Raw genomic sequence first — 27,317 nt, forward strand, 5'->3', positions numbered from 1 at the left:
ATGGAGGCAGCCTGGAGCCTGCCCCAGTGGGAGCACCCCTCTAGGTCCGTAGCCAAAATGTGTATGTTTAGTTTTTTAACTTTGTGTGTAGGTGTTTTGTCTGCATGTACGTCTGTGAACCACGTGGTTGCCGTAGAAGCCAGAAGAGGACATTGGATCCTCTCGAACATGGGTTACAGATGGGTGGGTTCTGGGAATCAAACCCTGGTCCTCCAGAAGAGGAGCCAGTTCTCTTAACATTTAAGCCCCAAATTGTACATTTCTACTGGACATGAGCTAATCCTCACACCTACTTAAGTTTGAGGATAACTGTCACAATTACTAGACTGTGGTACTTGTGCCAAGGATGGTGGTGCATGCCTTTAATCCCAACACTCGGGAGGCAGAGACATTTGAAACCAGCCTGATCTACATAGTGAGTTCCAGGCCAGCCCAAGCTACATTGTAAAAACCTGTCTCAAAAATAAACTGGTACTTGGGATAGCAGCAGATACCCCATGGCTGACATGCTGGCATGTTGCTCCCTGCACACACACACACACACACACACACACACACACACACACACACATGCAAAGACAGCACTTCCACAACCAGGATTTCAAGCCAGGGACAGGGGCCACTGGACAAATTAGTTGGGCGTGGACAGAGCATAGAGACGGTCTTGGTGGGTGTGGTAGTTTGAAAGTAAGTGGCCCCCATAATTTCATAGGGAGTGGCATTATTAGGAGGTGTGGCTTTGTTGAAGTGGGTATGGCCTTGTTGGAAGTGTGTCACTTGGCGGGGAGGGGCTTTGAGGTTTCCTGTGCTCAGGATACCGCCCAGTGTCTCAGTCTACTTCCTGTTGCCTGCAAGATTTAGGACTACTCCTCCAGCACCACATCTGCCTGCATGCTGCCATGTTCCCCATCATTATGAAAATGAATTAAACCTCTGAACCTGTAAGCAAGCCACCCCAATTAAACATTTTCCTTTAAGACTTGCCGTGGTCATGGCATCTCTTCACAACAATAGAAACCCTAAGGCAGTGGCCGACCTCAGGAGTTGGGCTTGAACTCGGAACCAGGTTTGTACACACTCATCTAGCCTTCAACCTGAAGGCTTCAGCTTCAGTCAGAGACAGCGCCTGTGCCTCGGTGATCTTACCCAAAGTTGATAGCTTTGAAGAGCACTAAGACCAGAGGGTTTCTTGCTCTGCTGGCTCACGGTGGAATTCGGCATTGCCCTGGGATCTCTTGCCTCTAAAAGAGGCCCACCATCTGAAAAGGAGTTCCTGGTTGGCTCTGATAACGGAATTTGCCTCACTGGGAACCATTTGCCACATGTGGCTTCTTTAATGCTCGGCGTGATTTGGAGGCAGAGGTGAGATTTCCAAAACTGGTGGCTTGTATCATTTAGATTGAATCTACCTGGCACATTTCTACACACAAGGGTGCACACCTTACCTTGTCCAGAAATTTGATGACCATGTTTTTTCCGTGTATGTGTGTGTGTGTGTGTGTGTGTGTGTGTGTGTGTGTGTGTGTAGTCCAGAGGTCCCATTTGCACAACAGACACAACCCGCTGGGCCATCTCTCCCGAGCCACAAGGTCGCTATACATCTTACACATCTAAGTCATTGTCTCTATGTTTGAGAATAATGCACCCTGCAAGAGGGAAGTGTGCCCAGGCAATGGTACAGTCTTCTCAGGTGCTAGAGGCAACACAGTGGACCCAGTGGATTCATGCTAAACAATGAGAGATGCTCTGCCCGGATTCCAGTTATCTCTGGTAAGCCGATGCCAATGTGAAATTAAGCAAAGGACATGTATGGAGTCCGACATAGACCTTAGAATGAGGTTTTTACTGTTCTAGAAGCAACCTTCCAGAAGATGAAATCATCCATGATTCCCCAAAAATATTTATTTATACAAAGATTTGAGAGTAATATTTGTGTTTGTCTTTATACCTCAGTCTGTGCATCCGGGGCCAAGCCATGGTGTCAGACACGTGCAGCCTCCCCAGATACTCTTGCATGTAGCACCTGCTTCCAGGAACACCAGGGGAGCATGGAGTCTAAGAGGGTAAGAGGGAAATGATCCCTGACGCCCCAGGCTGCGTGGACCCAGAATCCAGAGAGTGAACCCTGACCTGGAAGGTGTCTAGGCAAATGTCCACGGGGGAACACGACCAAGGAAGGAGGCAAAAGGAGGGGCCCCGAGGGAAGACATGAGAGAACAAATTCTGACCTTGGCTTTCAAGTTCAGTATCTCCAGAGGACCCAAGATAGCTAGTTGCTAGCCCAGAAACTAATTGCATTATCTGTCATGACTCGTGATGCTGATTGGTGTGAGAGGACAGTTTGCAAAAAGAACAGATTGTCCTTAATCCTGGGCAGTGCAAGATAGGATTCTGGGGGGACTTTGATAACCTGTCTGAAAAAAAAAAAAAAATGCTTGCCTCCTCTAAACGACATCCCGATCCCCTAGAGCAGATATGGTACTTCAATGGACACAGCCGACCTCAGATCTGAAGAGCCTTCCAGTCTGGCCCTCACCTAACCACTCCACCCTACCTCCTCCCTAGGGTAGCCCGAGTCCCATTGCCACACACCACGTCGACTCACCGTCCCTTCTCTACCCCACCACCTCTGTCCACACCACAGAAATTCCATGTTCTCAAGAGTTTGCCTTCCCCTAACCAACCCACACTTTCTTTACCACAGTGATTCTCAGAGCTAGCAGAAAGAAATGTTCCAGAAGGAAGCCTCCCTCTCGGCCATTCGCCGGGAGCCAGGGCTTGTGGGCTCCAGGCCTCCAGAGTGAGGTCTGTCGCTTTGGTTTCCCAAGAAGCAGCAGTCAGTGGTGGCAGTTTTCCCTCCGCTGGTGGCAGGCTGGCCTCAACTGCACTTACACGACTTCACCACCATGTTGGACAGCTGCTCCACTTTGGGGGTCCTGCCGACGTAGTACAGGATGGTCAGGGGCTCCAGGTCCTGCGGCACACAGCATGGTGAGGCCGATGCCTCTGGGTTCAGGGTGTTGTACAGTCCCAGCACCTGTGGGTGGGGTCACATATTTAGCAGGAGAGAGCCAAGGCAAATTTCTGGGGGCTGTTCTGAATGAGCATGTAGCCACAGAGGCTGTTTAAGAGGGATCATGGGAACGGTTTGGGTGAGAGACCAGTTGCAGTCATCCAGTGTGGCAGAAGGCAGGCTCGGTGGACTTGTGTTACTGACTGAAGCATATGACCATTGCTGGGGATTTGCAATTGATAAGAAACTCCTCCAAAAGGTCTTCCTTATTCTAAGTTTCCACATTGGTGGAAAATGTTCTCACGCACCACTGCCTTGGCACATTTAGTAATTGCCAGGTTGCATGCCCCAGACAAGATGCAGCAGCGGTGTGCTATCTGGAAATGAACTTCACAGATGACTGCCCTGCTCTCCATCCCCCTGAGGGAGCAGGCTGCAGACACTGTGGACCCTCACTCTTCTATTGCTAATGTTCCTACATACTTTGTGCTGTCTTAGCAGGGATAGAAACTTCTTTGGGCCCCACAGCCTGCCAGCCAGGTGCAAACATCTATGACACAGGGTGTCATGTGACAGTTGAATGACTTCCATGGTACAAAGTAAATAAAAAAAGATGCTTGAAACTAGAGTAGGAACTCTGCATGTGTGTCCATATGTGTGTATGTGTGCACATCCAAGTATGTGTGCTAGAGACTGAATCCAGAGCATTGCACATGCTAAGCATACTTTTTACCCATGTGCTAGCCCCCTGTGGTAGGAATTTAAATTTCTGAGTGTGACTGAGTAGAATGGGGCCAGCCTACCAAGATCAGAATGTTACTGCAGAGATTTTACTCATCCAGGATTATCACTCATTCCAGATTCAATCTTTCATTCACTCTTACTGATAAGTAACCTCGTCAGCAGAGCCCCAGTGCCCAGAGATCATGCACCCTGCTCCATACCGTGCTGTGGGTTGTGTCTGCACTGCGGAGGTACGGGCAAGGGCCTGAGCAGAAGTTGGCATAGTAACCCTTAGGTTCGTGGACCCATTTCCAGCCCAGATCTTGCCGGAAGTCAATGTAGAGAGGGCGCACACAGCAGTTCTCCTCCAAGTTGCTATGATAAAGACATGTACAGGAAATCAGCAAAAAGGGAGACTGACTATAAAAGAAGCTTCATGTGTATCTTCCTGTTTCCGCTTGTGGAGTACTGAGGCCATCATAGGAGGCCATCATAGGAGGTAAACCTAGTCCACTGAATCCCAGGTTCAAGTGCATTTGGTTACAACCATGACTCCCAGGTAAGCTGTGTGTAGGGCTGTCATGCCCCTCCAATCCTGTTGTCTACAGAAATCCATTTGGCAACCCCTCCTCACTCTGTGGGCGGCATATACCCTTGGCTTCAACAGGTCTCTGAAGAGACCAAGAAGTCACTGCTTCCAAAGGCAGCTATTGGCCAAAATCTGATTTCTTATAGGTTTTAAGACTGAGCCATAGCCAGGCATGGTGGCGCATGCCTTTAATCCCAGCACTTGGGAGGCAGAATCAGGTGGATCTCTTGTGAGTTCAAGGCCAGTCTGGTCTACAGAGCAAGTTCCAGGACAGCCAGGGCTGTTACACAGAGAAACCCTGTCTCAAAAAACAACAATAACAAAAAAGACTGAACCGTGATAGGCTCCGTTGTTTATATTTTAAATAACCATTCCTAACCCCGTTCTTTCTCGACTCTTCCCATTCCAGGGATATTCATTTTCCTGGCCACCCTTGAAGGCAGGGGTGGTCATGAGTCCTGATTAATGGCAGGCCCGAACTAGAGAAGTTGGCAGGAAGTAGGACAAACTCTGGCAAAGATACTTGATTATTTAGAAAAGGCACAGCTGGGAGAGGAAGGCGGTTGGCTCAAGTCACCTGGCGTTCTAGAAAACCCCAGGACCACAGGCAAAACGCTGAAGAGCCGGCACGTAAAGCAGGTGAGATCAGAACGTCTATCTCTTCAAGGGCAAAATCAAGCAGCCAGAACAGCCTTAAGTCTGTCACAAGAAATCCCCTAGGGCTGAAGTCACTGGTGTCCACAGATAAGAGCATTCGGCCTGGCTGACAAATAGATACACAGAACAGACCTGCTGGCCAGCCTTGGAATGGGTGGGGGCAACCACCCCACCTCTCCCACTGTTTCCTGAGCTGGCCATCTCTAACAGTGTATTTAGCTGTCCAGCCCCAACTCCAGCGAGGCATCTTCTCTGGCCAATTGACCCTTTCTGCTCCTCCTCTCCCTGGAAGTGCTCCCCACCCCTGCTCTTGGATCCCTACAGATCCAAACCTCGCCCGTCCTTGAAGGAAGGCTTTGTTCAAACCCCAGCCTTTCCTGTGTCCATGAATGCACTCCCAGCTCCCAGTGCTCAAGAACTCCATCCTTCAGACCCCTCCCAACGTCATTTTCTTTGTGTTCGCCCTGGGTATATAGGCTTTCTCACCCCTCCCACATCTGTGAGCAGTCCAGCTGTTCATAAAGAAAGGAAGCTGCAGGCCGGGCAGTGGTGGTGCCTTTAATCCCAGCATTCAGGAGGCAGAGGCAGGCGGATCACTGTGTGTGAGTTCGAGGCCAGACTGCTCTACAGTGGGAGTTCCAGGACAGCCAGGGCTACACAGAGAAACACTGTCTTAGGAGGGAGGGGAGGTGACAGCCTCTGAAGGCAGGTCCCTTCTGAAGTCATTGGTAATTCTCTAGCTCAATAGCTCCGCCCGTGAATGGAGATCATCCTATATTCCCCATCCAGTAACATCCTCCAACCCTGCATAGATGTGATGGGTCCTGTTACTTGTCAATTTGAAAGAATCCACGATCACCTGTGAGAAGGGCCTCTGTGGGGGATCATCTTGATTACATGAATTGAAGTGGGGAGACCCACCCATGTGGGTAGCACCATTCCCTAGGCAGGAGAGTGGGAGTTGGAGAAAGTGAGCCGAACACTAGCATGTGTTCATTGTTCTGACTGTGAATATAATGTGAGCAGCTGCTTCAAGCTCCTGATGCCCTGACGTCCCCTCCTCCATGATGGACATAATCTGAACTGTGAGCAAAAATAAGCTGGTTTTTGTCAGACTATTTTGTCACGGCAACGGGAAAGAGGGACTGCATTAATCTCCCCCCTCCACAAACACACCTTGCTAGTACTTCAAGCAGGAAGACCATGAGGAGACTTTCCCCAAGCATCCCCAGTGCCAACATCCCAGATTCTCCTCCTGTGGCTTTCCTCGCTTACTTTATCCAGACCTAAATGGAGCCAGGCTACAGAAAATACTGGGATCCCAGAAAAACAAGAGGTTTGGAAGCGATTCCAGGCTTCTTTCCTAGACATGTCTGTGAAAAGCATCGGGGACCCTTGGCTGAGTGGGGTTCAGATCTCAAGCCAGGTGCCACAGGAGGGAAGGTTGACCTCACTCCCCATGGGGCCAGAACTCACCGGAAGCAGTAATTGGTGTCCAGGGCCCGCTTCTTCCTCTGCCCGCCCTGGCCTGGACTGTCCAGTCGGTGTGGAGGAATCATCATGAGGATCAGGTGAGGGTTGTGGTGATCCTTCTGCTTCTTGAGGCGTCCCAGGTCTCCCCGGCCATGGTCGTCTTCATTGTCCACTCCTGCAAGGGGAAACAAGGCCACAACCTCCTGTCTAAAATAAGCAGTGTCCTTGCAGGCTGCTTCCACACCCCATCTTAGCCTGTCACTGCCCAGTCAGGATGAGGGATGGTACAGTCTGTGAGAGAGGAAGGCACAGACTGAGAGGAGCAACCATTATCAAAAAAAAAAAAAAAAAAAAAAACCTCAATGGTTACCATGGCTACCCTTCCAGACACAAGTGAGACACCCTCACAATGCCTGCACAAGAGCCCATTCGCCCTTCCTGAGATGGCTGCATCCTGGGCTCCCTGATCCCCACCACTAGGTGGGTACCTACCACACTCTTTGGGGCTGCCACTTTAGATCCTGAGACTTTGGGGTTCCTGCTAGAGACTGCATTAGTCCAGATAGCCCGGAAGTCCCACTGACAATTTAAGGGGTCACAGTTTGAGATAGCCTGTGTGGGAGCCCAAGAAACAAGATCTGGGACTGTTGCCACCCTCACCGGGCTTGGGGTTCAGAGGCGTTCTCACTGTAAAATTCAGATGAGGTAATTGAGCCTAAGACAAGCTTGGGGAGAGAATCCAAATGCAGCTGAAAAGGAGGAACCTAACTTAGAAGGATTTGTTCTCCTGGGGATCTCGTTTGTGAAGGACAGCTGCTGACTATCTTTACCAGGGCAGGAATCTGGAAGTCTAATTTGCACAGTTACATGAGGAACTTGGATCTTAGGAAGGGGCTCTTGGGTATATAAGATAAATAGGAGCCCTAGGTGTGTGGTTCCCTTTTTTTGAAGTCTTTATGCACAAGGGACAGTATTGTGGAGGTGGAAGGTACCACCTTAGCCTGCCCTCTATGTGAGGATGCAGAAGGCACTGTGACTTGGAGGTCAAACTCTTAGCTTTAAAAAAATAAATAAATAAAAGGTTGAGGTTGAGCCCTTGTGATGGGAGGTGTGGGGGTGGGGGTGGGGAGGTTGCTGAGGCGCTGGCCCAAGATCTATGCTAGGCCAAGAGCAACCTTCACCTTCTGCCAGATGGCCTTCAGTCCACTGCACCTCTCAGCTGCCCAAAACAGACAGGAAAGGAAAAGAGAGTTTCCAGAAAATTGGAACGTATATTAGAAACTGAGCCGGGCGGCGGTGGCGCACGCCTTTAATCCCAGCACTCAGGAGGCAGAGCCAGGCGGATCTCTGTGAGTTCAAGGTCAGCCTGGTCTACAGAGGGAGATCCAGGACAGACTCCAAAGCTACACAGAGAAACCCTGTCTCAAAAAAACAACAACAAGAAAGAAACTGAGATTGTAAAGCCTCTCAGCTGCCATGCCAACTCTATACGATGCCCGTGGACAACCGTTCATTCGGGGAAGCAACCATCTTAACTCAGATGATTCCTGGGCAAGGATCAAGAAGGCCCAGCAACTTCTGGAAGCTCAGTAGTCAGGACACTCGTGTTCAGGCCCACTGGAGTTCACTTCCTCGAGGAGAGGGGAAGACAGCTGTCAGTTACTGAGCATTCATCGGCTCAGTGTTGTACATTTATTACCTCATTTTGTGTGCCGAGCTTATGAAAGAGGTACTCTTGTCCTACTTCCCTGGACAGCTGGCCTGCAGGATTTCATCACTCCCTAGAATCCTGCTGCCTCTTCGATGCTGATGTCGTCTGTCTAAGCGGAATGCTATGCTCAGGCCTTTGATGGCAAAGCAGAATCACCCAAGAGCAGAACCACCATCTCTATGAAGAAAACTGGTCCCTTTTCTTGGGCTTTCCAAGGGGTCTCCTACTGTATTATCTACTCCCTCATCCCACCACACCTCAGCATCGGTACCTTTGAATTTGATCTCCATCACCTCGTGAACATTTTCCAGTATGTCTCCATTGGGCTGAAAGGTGTGACATGGACAGTGAATGCTGATTTCCAGACCCAAGTTGGACTCTGCAAAATAGGACCCAGAGTCAGGGGTGGGAAACGCTGAGTGACCGGGCAGCATGCCCACCATCCAGGCAAGGGGGAGAAGTGAGTTATATTGAGAGTCACAGGTGACAGAAAGCACTTCCAAAGCTCAGATTGAGCTTCCTGCACATGGTGCCACAGTCCCTGTATTTCTGTGACATTATGAACAACTAGGTGGGAGTGTAAATACTGGGCATTTTCGAGGCAGATGGGAATTGTCATCCATTTTCAAAGGACACCATAAAGAGATTGCTGCCTATGTACACAAAATGCAAAGGACATGCAGGGCAGTTGGTAGCACATGCCCTTAATCCCAGCACTCAGGAGGCAGAGACAGGCGAATCTCTGAGTTCGAGGCCATCCTGGTCTATAGAGCGAGTTCGAGGACAACCAGGGCTACACAGAGAAACCCTGACTTGAAAAACCAAACCAAACCAAATGCAAGGACACAGAAAGAAAGGAAAAGCTCACATCACTCAAGTGTCTGCTGGGGTAACAGGTATTTGAGTCAACCTGCTGAACAGGATAGAAGAGGCAGGGCTGGGGGCGGGGCCTAAGGGGCGTAACTGAGGAACCTGTGAGCCGGGAAGAATTTAAAGACCACAGAATGGAAAGCTGAGCGAAGGGGATGGGGGTGGGGCATGACTAGGGTGGAGGTGAGGGAGTCAGAAATCCATGCTAGAAGTCACACCACGGGCGACTCAGGATCATTGCAAATAACGTCAACATTTCTACCGTCACTGTGGAGATTAGGCAAGTGATTATTCCAGAGGATGGAAGAGGCAAACTGGTTATAGTTGGCCACATTTTCTTCGAGGAAGAGGATGTAATGAGGTAGACATGACTTAGAAGTTTCTTTGAAAAGCCTGTCAGCAGGGTGGGGGGTTGGGATGGCTGTGGACGGCTCACTAGATGCGCAGCGTGGGAACACAGAGTGGCCGGTCTATGTGTAGTGGCTCCAGAGAGCTTCGCCCGAGGGTCCAGATGACATGGGCTGGATGGGATGAGCTTGGGCAAGCCTAGAGGTGCCAGGCTTTGTTGACAGACATTGAGTGCCAAAAGGCCAACTCGGGCTTCTTCCCTCCTCTTAGCTGGGGGCTGACGTTTCGGTAAACAAAGTCAAAGCAGCACAGGCATTGGTACAAGGGGTTGAGAGAAGTAAAGAGAAGGAAAAAACAAAAGGAAATGAAGGCTGGGCCAATGGTTGGTCAGTCTTTAAAGAGCTCGCTACACAAGTGTGAAGACCTGAGTTCGATTCCCAGAACCCATAAAAAGCCAGGAGTGGTAACACAGGCTTGTAATCCTAGAACTGGGGAGCCACAGATAGGCGGATCCTTGAGGCTCTCTGGCCTGATTTTTAGCCTACTCAGTGAGCCCCAGATCCCGATGAGAGACTTTCTGGAAACAAACAAACCAACAAACAAAGTGGATGGCTATCCTGAGAACACCAGAGGGGGCTGACCTTTGACCTCTACATATATGTGCACACACATGCACAGATACACACACACATGCACAGATACACACACATGCACAGATACACACACACACACACACACACACACACACACACACACTAACCAAAAAGTTTGGCTGAATCAAATAGTCACAGAGAAAACCAGACTGGGTCTGGTATAGTCAATCCTGGTGGGTCAGAGCTCTGCCAATCCTGGGGTGGCAGCCAGCTGTGGCTGGTGTAGGAAAGGTCACAAGAGATGGACCTTTCCAGGTGAACATCTCAGCGAGAGGATTGGCTTACTGTCCCCTAAAGTCACCTTAGTAGTCATCCGGCCTCAGGACCAACCTGACGTCTCCCTAAAAATCTACTGTCATCAGAGGACACCCCAAAATCTGTTTAGTTCGGCATCCTTCTCCAAGGCAAACTGGTATGGGCATGGTGATTCCAGTCACCATGGTGTGAGCCTGGCATCCCAAGGGTCCCGTTGACAAGAACTCAAAGTGGTTAGGAACTAGCTCACTCCCTCCATAAACCCCAAACTCCAACCAGTTCTTGTTCTGCCCCAAGGAAAACTTCAAGGGTGCCGGTTAAGCTAGAAGGTCCCTGTTCCAGAAGGCTGGCTCAACAGGGAAACAAGTCAGCGTAGCCAGGCTACTGAGGGACAGCTAGAGAAGACATGACCGGGCGTGGTCCACCCTCTTCTTGGCGTCAGGCAGGTGGAAGGAGCCATAGTAGCTGCAAAGAGCAACACACAGCACTTCCTGTTCAAGGATGTCCAAGGTGGGGTGGGAGAGACCTGAGTAAGCAAGTTCCGTGATTCTGTGTGTTAGAGAGTGAACGTGTCTATGGATGGGTGGGGGAAAGGAAAGGGCTGAGTGCATGTGACCAGCAGGAGACAGGGGGGTGGGGGGGTGGGGTGGGGGGTGGGGGGGTGCCTTGGCCTATGGTTCTCTTTAGCTAGAAGACTCTGAGGTGAGGTCAGTTACCACCTTCGTTGACATTACTCTCTATCAAACTCTCTAAGACTTTATCAGCAGTAGTCTCCATAAGAATCCTCTAAACTGCCCGGAGCTGGCGGTGCATGCCCTTAATTCCAGCACTCAAGAGGCAGGGGCTGTGAGTTCAAGTCCAGCCTGGTTTACAGGGTGAGTTCTAGGACAGCCAGGGCTGCACAGAGAAACCCTATGTCAAAAAACAAAACAAAACCCTTTAAACTAAAAACATCATTAGCCCATTGTATAGAGGAGGTCACAGAAGTTAGGGATATTAAGTAGTTTACCCAAGATACCCACCTAATCAGTGAATAGTCATTTCAAGACAGAGAGCTGTGGGTTCTGATAAGAGACCCCACACTACACATCCTACCAGCCTGGCTCTGTATACCCAGACGCTGTGGGCTGGGTGATTAACGGCACCGTGGTGAAAGGACCTGAGTCCTCCATCCTGGATAGAGCTCCAGGCAGCTCTGGGCCTCAGATTGCAGCCTGGGTACCTGGAGCACACAGGCTTGCAGATGCTTCCTGAGTGGCTCCCAAACCACAGGTGTGACTCAGTCCTCATCAATCCACACCATCAGCTGCTCCAACTTGGAGTCTGTTTGCAGCCTGGTTTGGGGCCATGAACTCTTGAGGAGATTCATGAACAAAGGCCTCAGCTACTTCCCCGGAGGGAAGGGAGGGACGGGCAGAATTTGCCTACGTGTGAGCTGAAAGTTCCAATGAAAAACAAGCCTCAGAGTTGGCAGTGGTGAGGCGGTGGGTGGGGGACCCACCGACTTTATTATGAAATTATCTTTTCGGATGTCTCAAGGAGGATGGAAAGCATGTTCTACACAAACTTCTCATTGAGTCCCGCAGCTGTGAACAGAAAATCACTCCAAGTGCCCAGGGCTTCAGAGAAATCCAGGTGGAGCTGATCAAAATCAGACAGGCAAACTAAGATGAATTTCCCCGTAACCGCCCCCCCCTGTTTTTTTTTGGCCTGTGGTAAGCTCTGAGTGGAGAGACGTCTGTTGCCACCATTGGCTGAGTCCTGTTGTTTTTCACAGGCTTTATCTTCCTTAAAGGGCCAGGGCAGGGTCTCTAGCCTACCACCCGTCAACTCCATTATCACACAAAGCCCAGTAGATGGGAGCTTGAAGACCCGGATGCCTACAGACTCCAGTGGATCGTGGAAGTGAGAAGCTCCCCTTGAAGCCTCGCCCACAGAGAGCACTGAGGCCTGGGGATGAAACACTCTGCACAGCACATTTCAAAGGCTGGCTACTGCTCAGCTCTGGTACATGGTCAAGGGCCAGGCTTCCAATTAGTCAAGAAAAGTCAGGAAGCTTTGCTTTGTTGGGTTTTTTGTTGGTTTTCGTTTTTTCTTTCCACACAGCCCTGGCTGTCCTGGAACTCACTATGTAAACCAGGCTGGCCTCGAACTCAGAGATCTGCCTGCTTCTGTCTCTAGAGTGCTAGGATTAAAGGCCACCACACCAGGCCCAGCTTTCTGTAAAACCTCCCAAATTTTAAAACAACAAAAGTCCTGCTGACCGAGAGTTAAATATAAAAGCAGGCAGCATGTGACCTCTGCTTTCAACCCCACTTTTCTCAAACACCAAGGACATCGAAGGATTCTCCTGCCCCAGGACTCTGGCCACCGGCATGTAAATGGACTGACAGTGTCACAGCTGATGGTGGGGTGAGGAGGAACAGATGGGACCGTATATGCCCTATGACTACTTCCTCCACCACCCATCAGTCAAAGCAGGAAGTACCCACATGGTGGCAGAAGACTAGCCTGACTTGGGGGACAAAAGTTCTTATCCAGGCTGGATAAGCTCAGGAACCTCATGACTCGGGACCTTAGCTTCCTTGTCTGACATAATGAAAGTTTACTCTTACAAGGTGCACTGAAACCTACAAAGTTCTAATACACGTGACCCTTAAAACAGCTCTGGGAAGCCTGCAGGCTTGGAAGCAGTACTTCCTTTCCAGATGAGGAGACACAGTGAGTTGGATGACATTTGGGACATGTGGCATTTGATATACGTGTTGCAGAGTTCGGCGATACTGGGCGGTTGTTGTTTGGTTTTGCTCTTTTGGCTCTTTGAGGGCCCTTTGTTCTTTTGAGGGCCCCACCACCCAGCTCCCAAACAAATCACACACGGAAGGTTATTCTTACTTATAAATGCCCAGTCTTAGCTTGGCTTGTTTCTTGCCAGCTTTTCTTAACTTTAAATTATCCTGTCTACCTTTTGCCTCTGGGCTTTTTCCTTTCCTTACTTCTGTGTATCTTACTTTCTTACTCTGTTGCTGGTTGTATAGTTGAGTCATGTGTGTCCTCCTCCTCTCCCTCCTTCCTCCTCCCAGATTTCTCCTTCTATTTATCCTCTCTACCTGCCAGCTCCACCTACTTCTCTCTCCTGCCTCACTATTGGCCGTTCAGCTCTTTGTTAGACCATCAGGTATTTTAGACAGGCACAGTAACACAGCTTCACAGAATAAAACAAATGCAACATACACAAAAGTAACACACCTTAAAATAATATTCTACAACACCAGGCTTTTGAAACTGAATTGGCCTTCATAGAACCTGCCCCCAAGTCTCTTCTAATCCTTCCTCTTCCAACAGCTGATGGTACACCTGGATGTTCTATGGAAAACCTCAAATGTCATCTGAGATTGCTCGTGTGTCTTCACATAGCATACCTAATACTAGCCTATTGGCCCAACCTCCAAATTACAGAATGAACCCATGTGATTTCCATATGCACAGCACTGACTCCGCCCAGGCCCTTGCCACCCTCATCTAGGCTTACACCGTGCTCCCTAAATGTTTTTCTTGCTTTTTCCCTTTACTTCACAGCAACCAGAGGGCTTTTGTTTAAAGGGGTAAGCCACACATCACGGCACCCACATGCACACCCTGCTTACAGCACTCATCACACTTGGAGTAAGCTCCAAACCGTCCCGTGGTCTGACACATCCTTGGCCAGATGACCTCGGTTCACGGTGTTCCGGTCTGTTCACTGCTGCTACAACAAATCAAGCTGCGTTCCACCCAGGGGCCTGGGCCTTACTGTTTCTTTTGCTTAGGTGCCCCTCTCACCTGGCCTCCTGACCTTAATGGTCATCACTTGGATCTCGATGTTAGACTCCCTTCCTCACAGAGACCTCCTCAGAGCAGCCAGTGGTGGAGCGCCCAGCCACCATCATCTTGACTCTTTAGTCTTCAACGCATTACCATGGATTGACACGTCATCTCATCAATACGTTCACTGGCTCTGCCGCCAGAATGACAGCCCCATGAGATCTGAGCTCTCCCCTGTCTTGTTCGCTGCTGAATCCCCAGGGCCTGACTGAGAGCCAGCATTTAATGATGGCATGGAGAAGAGTCAGGAGAAAGCTAGACTTTGAACCCAAGTCTCTGGCTCCCCTACTTCTCTCCTCTTCCCTTTCATGAGGCTGAAGGGACCCGAGGTTCCTGCTGAAATGTTCCCGCTGAGAGTTCACCTACCTCTCCGCAACAGCCACTCCCGCACAGTGTCGGTGACATCAAAAGACAGCCACTCGGCCGTGCCCCTCGTGGGCAGGTTCTTGCCACCGATATAGCGCTGCTTGGCAATGTGCTCATCCGGGCGAAGTATCTGTGAGGCGGAGGAAAGAGTGAGCATCGGAGGCCAGGATGGAGTGCCAGGGATAGGTTACAGTACCCAGGACCGGGGAGCCGAGCAAGGGGTGACTAATGGCTTCTGAACACCATGCCCTTTGTGCACCTCAGGTAACTCGGCCCTCTTAATGACAGAGGCTTTGAGGAGTCAGCTTCAGACCAGCTCTCTCAAACTCCACTCTCAGGGGAGGCCAGGCATGGAGGAGGCTGGCGTCTAGTGTGTGCTTTCCAGCTGGAAGATGTACCTGGAAGAGCTCAATTCTCTGCTCGGTGCGCTTGGAGCTGGGGTTGGGTACCCGCAAGACCCGGAACTCTGCCCGGAACAGATTGGTTCCATTTTTCTCCACTGAGGACACGTTGAAGCGAAAAACCTTAGAGGTAATCCCTTTGGGGCAGACAGCCAACTCATCTAGAGGGAAGAGCAATGGGAAGAGGCGGAGTGAGTGAGGGCCCAGTGTGCTACCAGCCAGCAGACACACGCCAAGTGGCCACAGTCCTGTCTAATGACCTTCCTAGAGGCTTGAAACCTCAGACCTGAAGGTGGAGACGCAAGGAAAATTCTTGGTAATCCCGGAGTCATACAGAGTCCTAAGCAAGGAGCAAGGAGACCTTGGAGCTAAAGGACATGGGATTGAGACTGGACAGTCAAGTGTAATTGTCCCCTTTGCCCACTGCCTTTTTTTAAAAAAAAAATTATATATTTTATGTGTATGAGTGTGAACCTAAGTGTATGTATGTGCACACATATGTGCAGTGCCCACAAAGGCCAAAAGAGGGCGTCGGATCCTCTGGAATTGGAGCTACAGGCCATTATGAGCTCCCTGACACAGATGATAGGAAGTGAAGCCGGGTCTTCTGGAAGAGCATCAGTGATCTTAACTGCTGAGCCATCTCTCCAGCTCCGCTCTCACTGTCTTGCTATCGGCAAACTGCTAAGCTCTCCAGACTACTTCTCTTAATCTTTCAAAAATACAGATTCTCAGCCAGGCCTGGCAGCACAGCCCCGTGATATGATCACTTGGGAGTCTGAGGCAGGAGGAGCTTGAGTTTAAGGCCAGACTGGGCTATGTAGCAAGTTCCCAGCCCCGGCTAAGTTTCAAAAACAAAACAATCAATAAATCACACCAAAACAGATTCTGAGAAAATACTAGTTAGTTGCTTAGTTGCCTTAGAGCTAGCTGATTCATTCATGTTCTTGTTTGCTGGCCATTCATTCATTTCTTAAACATGGATAGGGGCTGGAGAGAAGGTTCAGTGGTTAAGAGCACCTGCTGCTCTTCCACAGGGCCCAAGTTCGGTTCCCAGCACCCATGGTGGACAGCTTGTAACCAGTTGGTCGTAACTCTGGCTACAAGGGATCTGACGCCCTCTTCTGGCCCCCTGAGGCATACAGACAGCCAGACCCAGACCAAAACACACACACACACACACACACACACACACACACACACACACACACACGTAATAAATCTTTTAAAATGTAAACATAAGTGAAATAAGTACTATGAGCCAGGTGTGATGCTGATGATGGGAAGCCACAGTCCCTGCCTTCAGGTGACACAGACTCAAATCCCAGGACCTTTGGTGATGCAGAGGAATGGCAGGAAGACGTGAGGAAGGCTCAAACAGGGACACGTAATCGATGGAAGGGGTGGGTGGGTGGGTGGCAGCAATCTGCACCCTGCAGGAGGACGGTAGAGGAGGACAAAGGGTTTGACACAGAGGGACTCCGGGAGGCAGAGACCGGCCAGAGTGGATGGCAGAGCCACAGCTGCAAGCTGGAGCGAAGAGAAGGAAGGATGGGATTCTCAAGTGTCAAACGGAGAGCCTGGACTTCATCCCACTGACAATGGGGAGCTACAGCAAGTGTTCGAGTCAACGCTGTGGCTTAGACCGAAACAAAGGGCAGTTTCCATGGTAAAGAGGCCAGATCTCGAGTCTGGGGTGGATATATACATACATACACACACACACACACACACACACACACACACACACACACACACACATATATGTAAATATATTTCAAATCAAAAGAGCTAGCTGTCTCAGCTACTTTCTCTTTATGGGTTAATATTTCTGTCATGAAACACCATGACCAAAAGCAATCTGGGGAGAAAAGATTTTGTTCGGCTTACACTTGCTCATCCATAGTCCATCACTGAAGGAAGTCAGGACAGGCACTCAAACAGGGCAGGAACACTAATACAGAGGCCATGGAGGAGTGATGCTCGCTGACTTACTTCCCATGTCTTGCTCAGCCTGCTTTCTTATAGAACCCAGGACCACCAGCCCAGGAGATGACACCGCCCACAGTGGACTGGGCCCTCCGCCGTTGGTCACTAATTAAGAAAAAGCCCTACAGGCTTGCCTACAGCTGGATCTCATGGGGGCCTGTTCTCAGTTGAGTCTGTCCTCTCTGATGACTCTAGTTGGTGTCGAGTTGACATCACACTAGCCAGCACAGAGGGTCTCTGTACTTGGTGGCCTGTGCTATGCCAGCCTGTGTCATCACGCCGTTCTCTTCACCCCCACCCATCAGCCAGAGGGCAGCAGATGCTCTCCGCGGTTCTGAGCCGGGCAAAGGAGAGCAGAAGCCTTTGTCTCCTCTCCGCCCCGGTGTCCTTTACAACATCAAGGTCTGAGAGCATTAACACCAGAGAAATCCTTTCTACACAAAGAGTGACAACAGCCAGGACTTGAAATTCAAGCTCCTAGACCCAGATTCCACACATAATGGACATGGCTGGGATGAGCGGGTACGCACCCCAAGGGGTGGGTTAGGAGTCATGGACTAGGCGGGGCAGATCTGAGGCCTAAAACCAGCAAGCATGCTCCTGGGCTTTAGGGAGAGATGAGTGGGTGTTTCTGGAAATTGCCATCTGGTGGGCCTGACATTCCTGGCTAGAGGAAAATTGATGGAACAGATGTAGGAAACAAGTGTGTGAATACCAGCTAATGAAGCTTTGATTGATAATTAGCCTTGAAGGAACAAAGACTGCCAATTATTCTCTAAGTCAGTCCAAATAGGACCAGAGAGAGGAGTCAGTGATGGAAGTTCTCATATGGGTCTGTATGGAGGGCCGCTGGAGGTGGAATCCCGAACCACTCACATGCAAAGCACATGTTTAAAAATATTTCATTTTTTTTTCATTCTGTGTACTTATGTGTATCTATGTGTGAGTTTGTACACTTGAGTGCAGTGTCTAGGGAGGCCAGTAGAGGGCATTGGATCCCCTAGAACTAGAGTTAGAGGTGGTCGTGCGCCACCTGATGTGGGCGCTGAGATCTGAACTAAGGTCCTCTGCCAGAGTAGCACACATTCTTAACTACTAAAACATCTCTCCACAAAGCACTCATTTTATAGCAGAGCTACATCCCCAGCAATTTAATATGTAAGTTGACAGGTTTGTAATTGTGGATGTGGACAAACACTTGGACCAGTGACCCTCCAATGACTGAGAGTTGGTCTGGGAGAAGATGTCATCAATCTGGTCTCCGCAGTAACTGTCTGTTAGAAGAGCATGAGTCATAGCAATGTACACCCAGGTATAAAAGGGGAAAAGAAAATAGGAAATGGTACCTAAGGAGGATGGGGCCAGAGTGGAGGGGGAAGCAGTGGGCAGCCAGGAAACAGGGAAGGCGATGCCCTAACAGAGCCCTCAGGATGCCCCAATGATGTTCTCCTTGCTAACTTCCACTCCATCACTCATGTGCCTGTACCCCGTGACAGACCCCTCTTAGTGAAAATTTTAAGGTGAATCAAGAAGGAATGGGAAGCAATTGGGGGGCTTGAGGCTGGGGAATCAAGATCCTGAGTCAGAACTGGAGAGATGGCTCAGTGGTAAGAGCACCGGCTGCTCATCCAGATGACCTGGGTTCAATTCCTAGCACTCACAACCATCTGTAACTCCAGTTCTAGAAGATCTGACACCCCCTTCTGGCCTCTGCAGGCACCAGGTACACATATACTATAGATACACACGCAGGAAAAACACCTATGTCCATAAGATTTTTAAAAAATGCCTGAGACCATGGGCTGGCAAGATGGCTTTGTGAGTAAAGGTGCTTGCTGCCAAGTCTGATGGCCTGAGTTTGATCCCAGGATCAAACCCACACTGGAGGATAACAGACTTCTGAAAGTTTTTGTGTGGCCTCAACTCACGTGCAAGCATACATGGGTACCCTGATACACACATAAATAAATCTAATAAGAAAGTTTTAAGAGTTCAGGACCAATACATAGTAAGACCCGATTTCAAAACAAACAAAAAAATATGTGGGGGCCTGCCCCCACTTTTTCCCCCAGGGTACTCTTGAGCAGGGAGAAATGAGGACTATGTAGATAGAAATAGAGAGGAGAGAGATAGAAAACACAGGATAGCCTCGGGAGAGCCTGGGTCAAAACCCACCAGCCCTTTTTGTCTCTACTAAAGGGCTTTTAAAGGAATGCTAAGGAGTGGAGCAAAAGACCTCCCCCCAGCACAGCCAAGTGCAGAGCATCCCAAACACCTGGTGACCATGCACATGGTCCAGCGATCCCCTAATGCAGCCCTGCTGTGTAAAGCAAGCTCAGATCTCACTAGGAAGCTTTTGTGGGCTCCCACAAAAATAGCTTAAAATAACTAGTGGAATGAATCATGTAAATAAATAAGCAAAACATATAATATACCACTTTACATTTTATGTAGCTCCTCTAACAATACTTGAAAATAAAGAGAATATATAAAATTCTACCCATGGGAAAATGGGACATCAGAAGAGCTAAGTGGTTTTCCATGGTCCCTCAAGTAGTAGATGGCAGAGGTGGGATTTGAACCCAGGTGGGATTTGACCACACCCCATTTATTGAATCTGAGACCCTGAAAGAGCGGGCCTGGGGGATTATCCAATGGGAAGATAATAGTAGTTTCAGCAACAAATATGAGGGGATTCCTCAAAATGGCCCGGGCATCCCAACATTGCCTTAGATTCAATGACCAGGACCCTTTGTGCCCAAGCTCTGCTCTTGACAGTCAAGGGGTAGATGCAGGAGTCACCTCTGTAAAGTACATTATTGCCAAATGTTTCCATTTCCTGGAACACTGCGTAGGGACAGACAGTCTTTCATCTGTTTTGCTTTAGGAAGTAACAATAGCACACAACCCACAAGATGCATGCATAGTATCTACGGAGAACCCAGGAAATTGTCTGTGTAGTTAACTACCTCTTGAAGTGCTTCCAGACAGGTGTGGATGGGCTTGAACACCTCATTTCTGTGGGAGTCAATGGAGGAATGATATGACCAGCAGGGATACGTGGGGAGTCTTTAAAGCAGTGAACTATGACCCCACTACCCAGCAACTGACTGCACTGAGTGGGTTCACAGCAGTTTTCCCAAGTTTGCTAGATGTTTCCAGTGTGCAGCCGGGATGGAAAAGCAAAGTTTATCATTTTTTTCTGAGAAAGGGACCGTGGCTTCCACTGTGCTGGGAGCTTGAGAAAGTACAGCCTGGATGTCTCAAACTTTACATGGGTTAACCTCGAAACGAATTAGATGTGTTGTTTAGCCAATGTTTAAAAGTTTTGTGGTAGAAGCCCATAAACATTTTCAGTCTGTATTATAAGTTGGGAGATTTCACCCAAATTTCCAGATTCCCTGCTATCCTGGGAAATGATAAGAGATAGTCAAGCTGGACCTACATTCCTGAATGCAAAAACCAGTAAGAGCCACACAGTGGCTTCCTCTTTTAGCAGGTCAATGAGGTTCCAGAACCTCCCACCCCAACCCCACCACATACACCTACTTTCTGCATGACCTGAAGTACTTTGCCATGGTGCCTGGGCCATAGCTGCTCCTCTAGAACCATCTGCATCCCCAACCTAGTCTCTGAAGGCGTTTATGCTTACAACCCCTCTAAGGGAACTCTTTGCCCCGTGGGTCACCCCATCTTTAAGCTTGTTGAAAGCACAAGTTCCCCAGGATGTCTCCATACTACTTACCCCTATTCTATAAAGGAGAGATGGGCCCCGGGTGTTCTCTCTACCCCGCCCCCATAGCCAGAGCCCTACTGTGTGTCTAACACTGATATCTGTGGCATATGAGTCCTTTCAACGTGGACTATCTTTGAAATTTCATAAATGGACAAAATCTACAGATGGCAACCACAAGAGAAAGCTCAAAACACCGGGTATTCTTCTCGCCGGGGAGTTCTGCGTTTGTCTTAGCCCTTCCCTAGGCTGATAAAAATGAGTCTCACACAAGACATAAACTCATCTGAGCCAGAATGATGCTTAGGCTGATGGTTGCATGGATGACACAGAATTAAGAAGATGGTGTCCTTCCCCCCACTACCTGTGCCAGAGAAAGCACTCACTCGTCTCCCACGGCAACATCTTAGAAAATGGTAAGGTTACAGAGTCTTGCCACTATCTCCCAGCAGGTACCCAGGCAAATCATCCCCAGATGTGACAAAAATTCATTCAAAGTGAAAGGGAACCTTGAGATGACCTCACATGGAGAAACTGAGGCTCTAGGAAGAAACATCACATGGCTGAGCTTGCTTAACCTGCTTGAGACTGTCTCCAAGAGGACGGAAATCCATTCATTGAAGCTGGGGGAGTATGTGTGGCATACGAATCTCCAGTCCCGTCTCCAACAGTTAGAGCTGAAAACAAATCCAGTTATTCCCAAGCAACCAGGTACCTGGGTGACAAGGCTGCAGCTGCTGTCCCCTCCTGGTGAGGTTAACCCAGGAGTCATCTGTGTCACAGGCCAAGGTTCTTCTAGAGCCTCAAGATTAAAGGTGGCCTTAAATTGTGCATTTCACACGTACACTGCCGCTAAGCATGCGTTTTGCACACATCCTTTCTAGGTTAGATCCCTTGACAGATTCGCCATGATGGGGCAGAGCCATAAGACGGACCGTTCTCTCCACTCTCACTTTGGTGCCCCGCCTCCTGCTGGAAATGATTCCTTCTTTCCATTTTTCTCTCTATGGGTCCCTGTCACCTTGTTCCAGGTCCTGTTGTCACTTCCCTCCAAATGCCCATCTTCTGCTAGTGACAAAATGTGGAAGTGAGCATCATCTCATGAGCCAGCACAGAGCTACTGACGAGGCAACAGCATAGACCCAGAGCCTGCCCCAGACACTCTCAGTTCAGCCTGGCAGCAGTGGCGCATGCCTTTAATCCCAGCACTCGGGAGGCAGAGGCAGGAAGGTCTCTGTGAGTTCGAGGCCAGCCTGGTTGGTCTACCGAGTGAGTTCCAGGACTGCCAGGTTTACACAGAGAAACTCTGTCTTGGAGGGGAAAAAAAAAAAAGAACAACAACAGCAAAAGAAGTTCTCCTCTGTTCTGAAGCTGCCTGGCCTTCTTTGTGCTGAGTGTGCCCGGTTCAGCCAGGGTGAGCCACACCTGACCAGCTGCAGGACAGGCCCAGGCTGGTGGCTGTTCACCGTGTCACCTGTACCAACTGCAGAGAGCCTGGACCTGCTTCCTGATGGTACCGTGAGCCTCCGTGGCATGGCCTGTGTCCCACTGAACACTGCATCCTCCTCAACATCTAGAAGACAATCTTGTCCACTGTGCTAACTTGGCACAGGCTAGACCATGACTCCATAGCCGCCATGTCTCACCCCCTGTCTTGAACTTCCCTCGATGCTACAGACTGGGAACTGAGCATCTGTAGGGGTCTGTCTTGGCTTTGTCTGAGGCTGCCCCCTTTGCGCCCCGGGTTTCTGTGCAAAATCCACACACACACACACACACACACACACACACACACACACACCTGTGTGGCCTCTGTGCAAAATACACACACACACACACACACACACACACACACACACACACACACACACACCTGTGTGGCCTTGTTTCCTTGTGAATTGCTTGTTTTCTGTGCAGGGCTCCAGATGGGGTGGGCCCTCATAACTCAGAATCCCTCTTTCCTCAAACTCTCCTCCTGACCCAGACTACGAAGGTTCCAAGCCTTCTCTCTTGTCCTCCACTCTCCTCAGGCTTGTGACCTTCTCTGGTGTTTGTGGCTACTACAACTTGCTTTGGTAGGTGAGCAAGGAGTCGAGGGTTCAGCTCATCTAGGCTGGGAAGACTGGAAACTGTGGTCACCTGGAAGTCCCTGACCCTACGCCAGTGAGGGGGACCCTCAGCAGGGAATTTTAGGTCTGCCTTGCTTCCATCCTTGGCTCCCCACAAATAGCCAGATCCTAAGAAAGGACACCCCAGGTAGTCACAGGAAATGGCACAGAGAACACCCTCACCCCAGCTCCAGAAACCACAGGTTTCTGCCTGGTGTAGGCCAGCTCCCTACTGGCCTCTGCATCTTCCTTGAGAGCCACCCCACCCATTGGCGCTCATTCCTGTCCCTTCTCTGCAGCCAGGTTTCTTTAGCCTCCTGCTGTTTGCCCCGTGGCCACTCTGACTGTGCCACCCTCCTGGCTCCCTCCCATCGTCCCACCCCCACTTGGGCACTGCCCACCTCCCAGGTGGGCCTGGGCTGAAGTCACCAGGGCGCGGAGGACACCTGCTGGCAGGAAAAGCAAACGGAGCTGCTCCCGGATTCAGGCCCAGAGCAGCTCACATTCCTCTTTTCCTGGCCTGTCAGTGTCTCAACATCTGCCAGTTTCTCTCTCTTGTATTGAGAGTTTTTAAATCCCCATTCAGTAAACACACATGACTTCCACACGTGTACAAACACACACAGACATTTCGCCCAGAAGCTTCACAGCTCCTCCGCAGACAGCAGCCTCCTGGGAAGGAACGCTCCCAGACACACATCTCCGTCGCCCCCACAACCGTCCCCTCCCACCCACACCCCCATGGCAGGCAGATGCTTTGGGTTAGCCAGGGCCTCCATCCTGCACTCCTACATCCATTAACCCCGGAGGCCCCACTTTACACATATGAGTCTGTCTACTGAGTAATGTAAGAGTCCACGTATGTGGGGATATACATGCACTACCCTCCCCCGCCCAGCTCACATGGATCACGTGTGTGTATGTGTGTATGTGTGTGTGTGTGTGTGTGTGTGTGTGTGTGCGCGCGCACGCGCGCGCGTTAGACTGAAGGGCCCAGGCTGCAAGAAGTTAATATCTTGCCTGGGCTTCCAAAAAACTTGACAAATGAATTTGGGGCAGGTACGGTGCTTCCTGAGAGCTGGAAAGCTGACCCGGAGATGTGGCACCAGAAGCAGAGAGAAGCTGGGAGAATGTGGAGCTGTCTAGACTCGGAAGACCATGATGATTTGGGGGCCAGCCAGCCTACCCCTTGATGGAACCCATGTGCTCACAGTTAACCTGTACGGGCACATGTGTGGGAACATGTTTCCTTAGGTGGCACAATACAGTCCCAAGTTAACATCCATCAAGCATGTGATGGGAGTTCAGAATGCCACTTGGCTCCGGGACTCCTGGCCTCTGGAAGCGCTTGGCTCTTACCGGAATGTCTGTCTCCTTTCCCACCCACCTCCCCAGCTGCAGCTGCAAGGCCTGACCTCTGTGGTGAACCCTGGGGCACTCTGCTGGGTTACCACCACCAGGCACCCCCACACACACACACCACCCCGTGGAACTCCCTTTTCCAGTTCATCCCCTCCAGAATAGACACCGAGCAAGCATTTGGACTTACTGTGCTCCGCCAGCCCCTGGATCATGTCGAATTTATGGATCTCTTTGGCATAGTACTCCGACTCGGTGTTCCCCTGGGTACAGCCTTCCTCCCTCTCCCCATGCATCTCTTCCAGCAGCTCCCGAGTGCTGTTGTAAAGTGCCAGGACCTGGTAGGGGACGTGGGTCATCACAGATGGCTCGGGGGGACTGGTGAGTCTGAGCTTGCTCAAGATCTGTCCCCGAATGGCTTCCACCCTCTTCTTCTTGATGTGGCCGAAGTCCAGGGTGGTGCAAGTGGACAGAGAGAAGCTCACCGTGGCCAAGTTCAGTAGGGCCAGGACCACCAGAGTCCTTTGTAAGTGCATCTTCCTCTGTGAGCCCAGAAGCGAGGCCAGGGGGCGGGGGAGGCCTGGCAAGGAGGAGACCCCAGTAGAAAGAGGGAGGAAAACCAGGCGTCCTCCCCAGATCCCAAAGACTGAGGTTTGGCAAGAGGGTGCATGAACTCACTGCACTGTGAGGGCTCCGGGACTCCCAGGAAGCGCTGGCAACCCCGGGGGGACGAAGAAGTAGCGGACTGTGTGCGATGGAGCGCTGGGATTCTTGTCCATATGTCTAAACAGGTTCTGCTGGGCTCTGACTCCAGCAGGCCAGGTGGAGGGCAAGCCGAGGGTTGGGAGGGGTGGTAAGGCAGCTGGGAGTGGGAAGAGAGCTGGAGTTTTTCCTTAGGTAAAAATAAATAGAGCGGATATCTGATATTGCCAAATGCTGCCTGGCGATGAGGAGAAAGTGGGTATTTTAAAGAAAGTGCAGAAGGGCCATGGCTGGGTCCCAAAAATCAGAGTCTTTGCCTTGCCCTGAAGAAGAAGAAAAGAGAATGGAAAAGAAAAGACAAAAATGTTTTTTTTTTTTTTTTAAAAAAAATCACCAGTGGGTATGTGGGGAGAGGCAGGGCTGGGCAGCCGTGGGCCCCACTAAAGGTGGGGGCAGTGTAGGACACACTTGTCTCCCGAGCACTCCATTCATGCTTTCTCTTTTGTTTACACTTCCTGGGGGGCTTTCTAAATGACTCTGTTCACGCTGCCTCTCCTCTTCATTGGCTGGGATGAGGGGTTATGTACAACTGGCCAGCAGGGAGGACAGGCCTCTTGGAGACAGCTCGGATAATCCACTTGGACCCACGGTCACCAGCATCTCAGCTTGTCTTCTCCCTCGGCCATGGCTCCTGTCCCTTGCGTCTCGTTAGGGAGGAAAAAAAAAAAATCAAAAGGAAAAGAAAAATCGAAGCCGATTCACCGCACAGCTGACTCCGGACAGCGGTATTCCTTCCTCCGCAAGCCTCTTCGCGTCTTGCCTCTCTGCGGTTCAGTCCCCTACACTCGGCCCTCTCCTTGCCTCTCTTTCTCTCTCCTCTTCTCTCTCTCCCTCTCCTCCTTCTCTCTCTCTCTCTCACACACACACACATGCACACACACTGCTTTCTCTATTTCTCTCTGCTGAAATTTTATACCTCCCTCCCATGACGTCTCGGCCTGGGGTGGGGGAGGGAGGGAGGGAGGGACCAGCGCACGCAGCCTCTCTTGCTACACGGTTTTAATGTTTTAAACAGGCACAGGAAAAGCCGAGCCCATTTGAAAAATACTTTGCGAGTCCTCTGGTTCGACGTGGTAACTGAACTTTTTTTTTTTTTTTTCTTCTTTTTCCCCTCCTCTTGGAGTCATTCCTGCTACACGTTGGCTGTTTTTCTGGAAAGTTACTCCCGAGCCCCCTCCCTCCTGCTACCCCGGCCCCTCTGCGCCGGGGCCAGCTGTCAGTCCACGCTCCCCGCCCCGCTCTCTCGCCTCCCCCGCGTCCCCGATCGCCCCCGGGCCGGGCCGGGGACGCACGCAAAGTCTGCTAAGGGGAGCGGGACCGGGCGGGAGGGCCACTCTCTCCAGGCCCGAGGGTGGAACCCGGCTCGGCCGCGATCCTGGCTGCGGTTCTTCATTGACCATCCGGGAGCCGGGCGGCTGCAGCTTGAGTAAAATGATGGCGCTTTCTGGAAGGCCGAGGGTGCCCTCTGGCGAGGCCGGGCCGCCAGTGACGGAGGCTCGGTGGCTCGACCCCGCGGGTCCGCTGAGCACCACTAGACCCCGCCGCCGTCAAGTCCCGGGCCCCACATGCAAGTGAGCGCCGCTCCCTTCCCGGCCGGTCGGACGACTCAGCACCTGGCCCCAGCCCATTTCCCGGTCGGGTTTCTAGGTCTTTTTCCCCCCAGGCTGACCCAGGCCGAGCTGTCCACTTTCTTCCCGTGTCTGATTATAGCCTTCTGGACCCTTTCTTTCTATAGGCCCGGCTCCGAAGTCCCAAGTGAAGGGGTGTTAAAGTAGTATCTTACAACTGGGGAAACTGAGGCACAATTCACTTTTTTTTCAATGTAATGAAGATGTCTATCACAGGCTATCTAATCTGAAAAGGCATTATTTTGACTTGTAACTTGTATGACTATCTAGGAGGAGATCCCAAGACCTTAAAAATGACTTCATTAAGGTCACACAGCTCTTAGGTGTCAATACCGCCGTTTGAACCCTGCCTGTCCATTGCCAGTCTGCACTTGGCGATGTTTGCTTCTGCAATTTGAGAAATAGATTTGTTTTGTTTTGTTTTCGAGGCAGGGTTTCTCTGTGTAGCCCTGGCTGTCCTGAGCCTCGCTCTGTAGACCAGGCTGACTTTGAACTCACAGAGATCATCCACCTACTTCTGCCTCCTGACTGCTGGGACTAAAGGTGTGCGTGACCACCGCCAGGCTGAGAAATAGATTTTTTAAGAGTTTTTTTTTTAATTGTGTGTGTATCCACGTGAACTTGTGTGCAGATACCCTTGGAAGCCAGATAAAGGTAACCATTCCTCTGGAGCTGAAGTTACAGGAGGCTGTGAGCTGCCCAGCATAGATGCTGGGAATCCAGCCCAGGCTTTCTGCAAGAGCAGTGTGTGCAATTAATTGATGACCCACCTCTCTAGCCCTGAAAGATAGCCTTGGTGTTTACTACATGCCCTG

General features: G+C 50.5%; 1 protein-coding gene across 1 annotated transcript; it reads right to left on the reverse strand.

Annotated features, from left to right (window-relative positions):
- Positions 1 to 1,884: 1,884 nt before the first annotated feature.
- Positions 1,885 to 25,786, reverse strand: Tgfb3 (transforming growth factor beta 3). The gene is made up of 7 exons (XM_059279682.1): positions 24,303 to 25,786; positions 14,921 to 15,084; positions 14,523 to 14,652; positions 8,438 to 8,545; positions 6,459 to 6,630; positions 3,958 to 4,111; positions 1,885 to 3,037 (listed from the first exon to the last, which is right to left on the reverse strand). Exons 1-7 carry the CDS (start codon positions 24,646 to 24,648, stop codon positions 2,879 to 2,881), a joined length of 1,233 nt encoding a protein of 410 aa, XP_059135665.1. The 5' UTR covers positions 24,649 to 25,786; the 3' UTR covers positions 1,885 to 2,878.
- Between the last annotated feature and the right edge of the window lie 1,531 nt (positions 25,787 to 27,317).

The sequence above is a fragment of the Peromyscus eremicus genome, chromosome 14, assembly GCF_949786415.1.
Source record: "Peromyscus eremicus chromosome 14, PerEre_H2_v1, whole genome shotgun sequence".
Taxonomy (NCBI): Eukaryota; Metazoa; Chordata; class Mammalia; order Rodentia; family Cricetidae; genus Peromyscus; species Peromyscus eremicus.

Bases quoted from the DNA above. Each gene is read 5' to 3' on its own strand.
- Tgfb3 (XM_059279682.1), bottom strand. From the start codon at position 24,648: ATGCACTTACAAAGGACTCTGGTGGTCCTGGCCCTACTGAACTTGGCC. The intron at 15,085-24,302 runs GTAAGTCCAAAT...TCTTCCCTCTAG, and splicing joins CCAGGGGCTGGCGGAGCACA to ATGAGTTGGCTGTCTGCCCC. The intron at 14,653-14,920 runs GTACATCTTCCA...TCCGCCTCACAG, and splicing joins AGAGAATTGAGCTCTTCCAG to ATACTTCGCCCGGATGAGCA.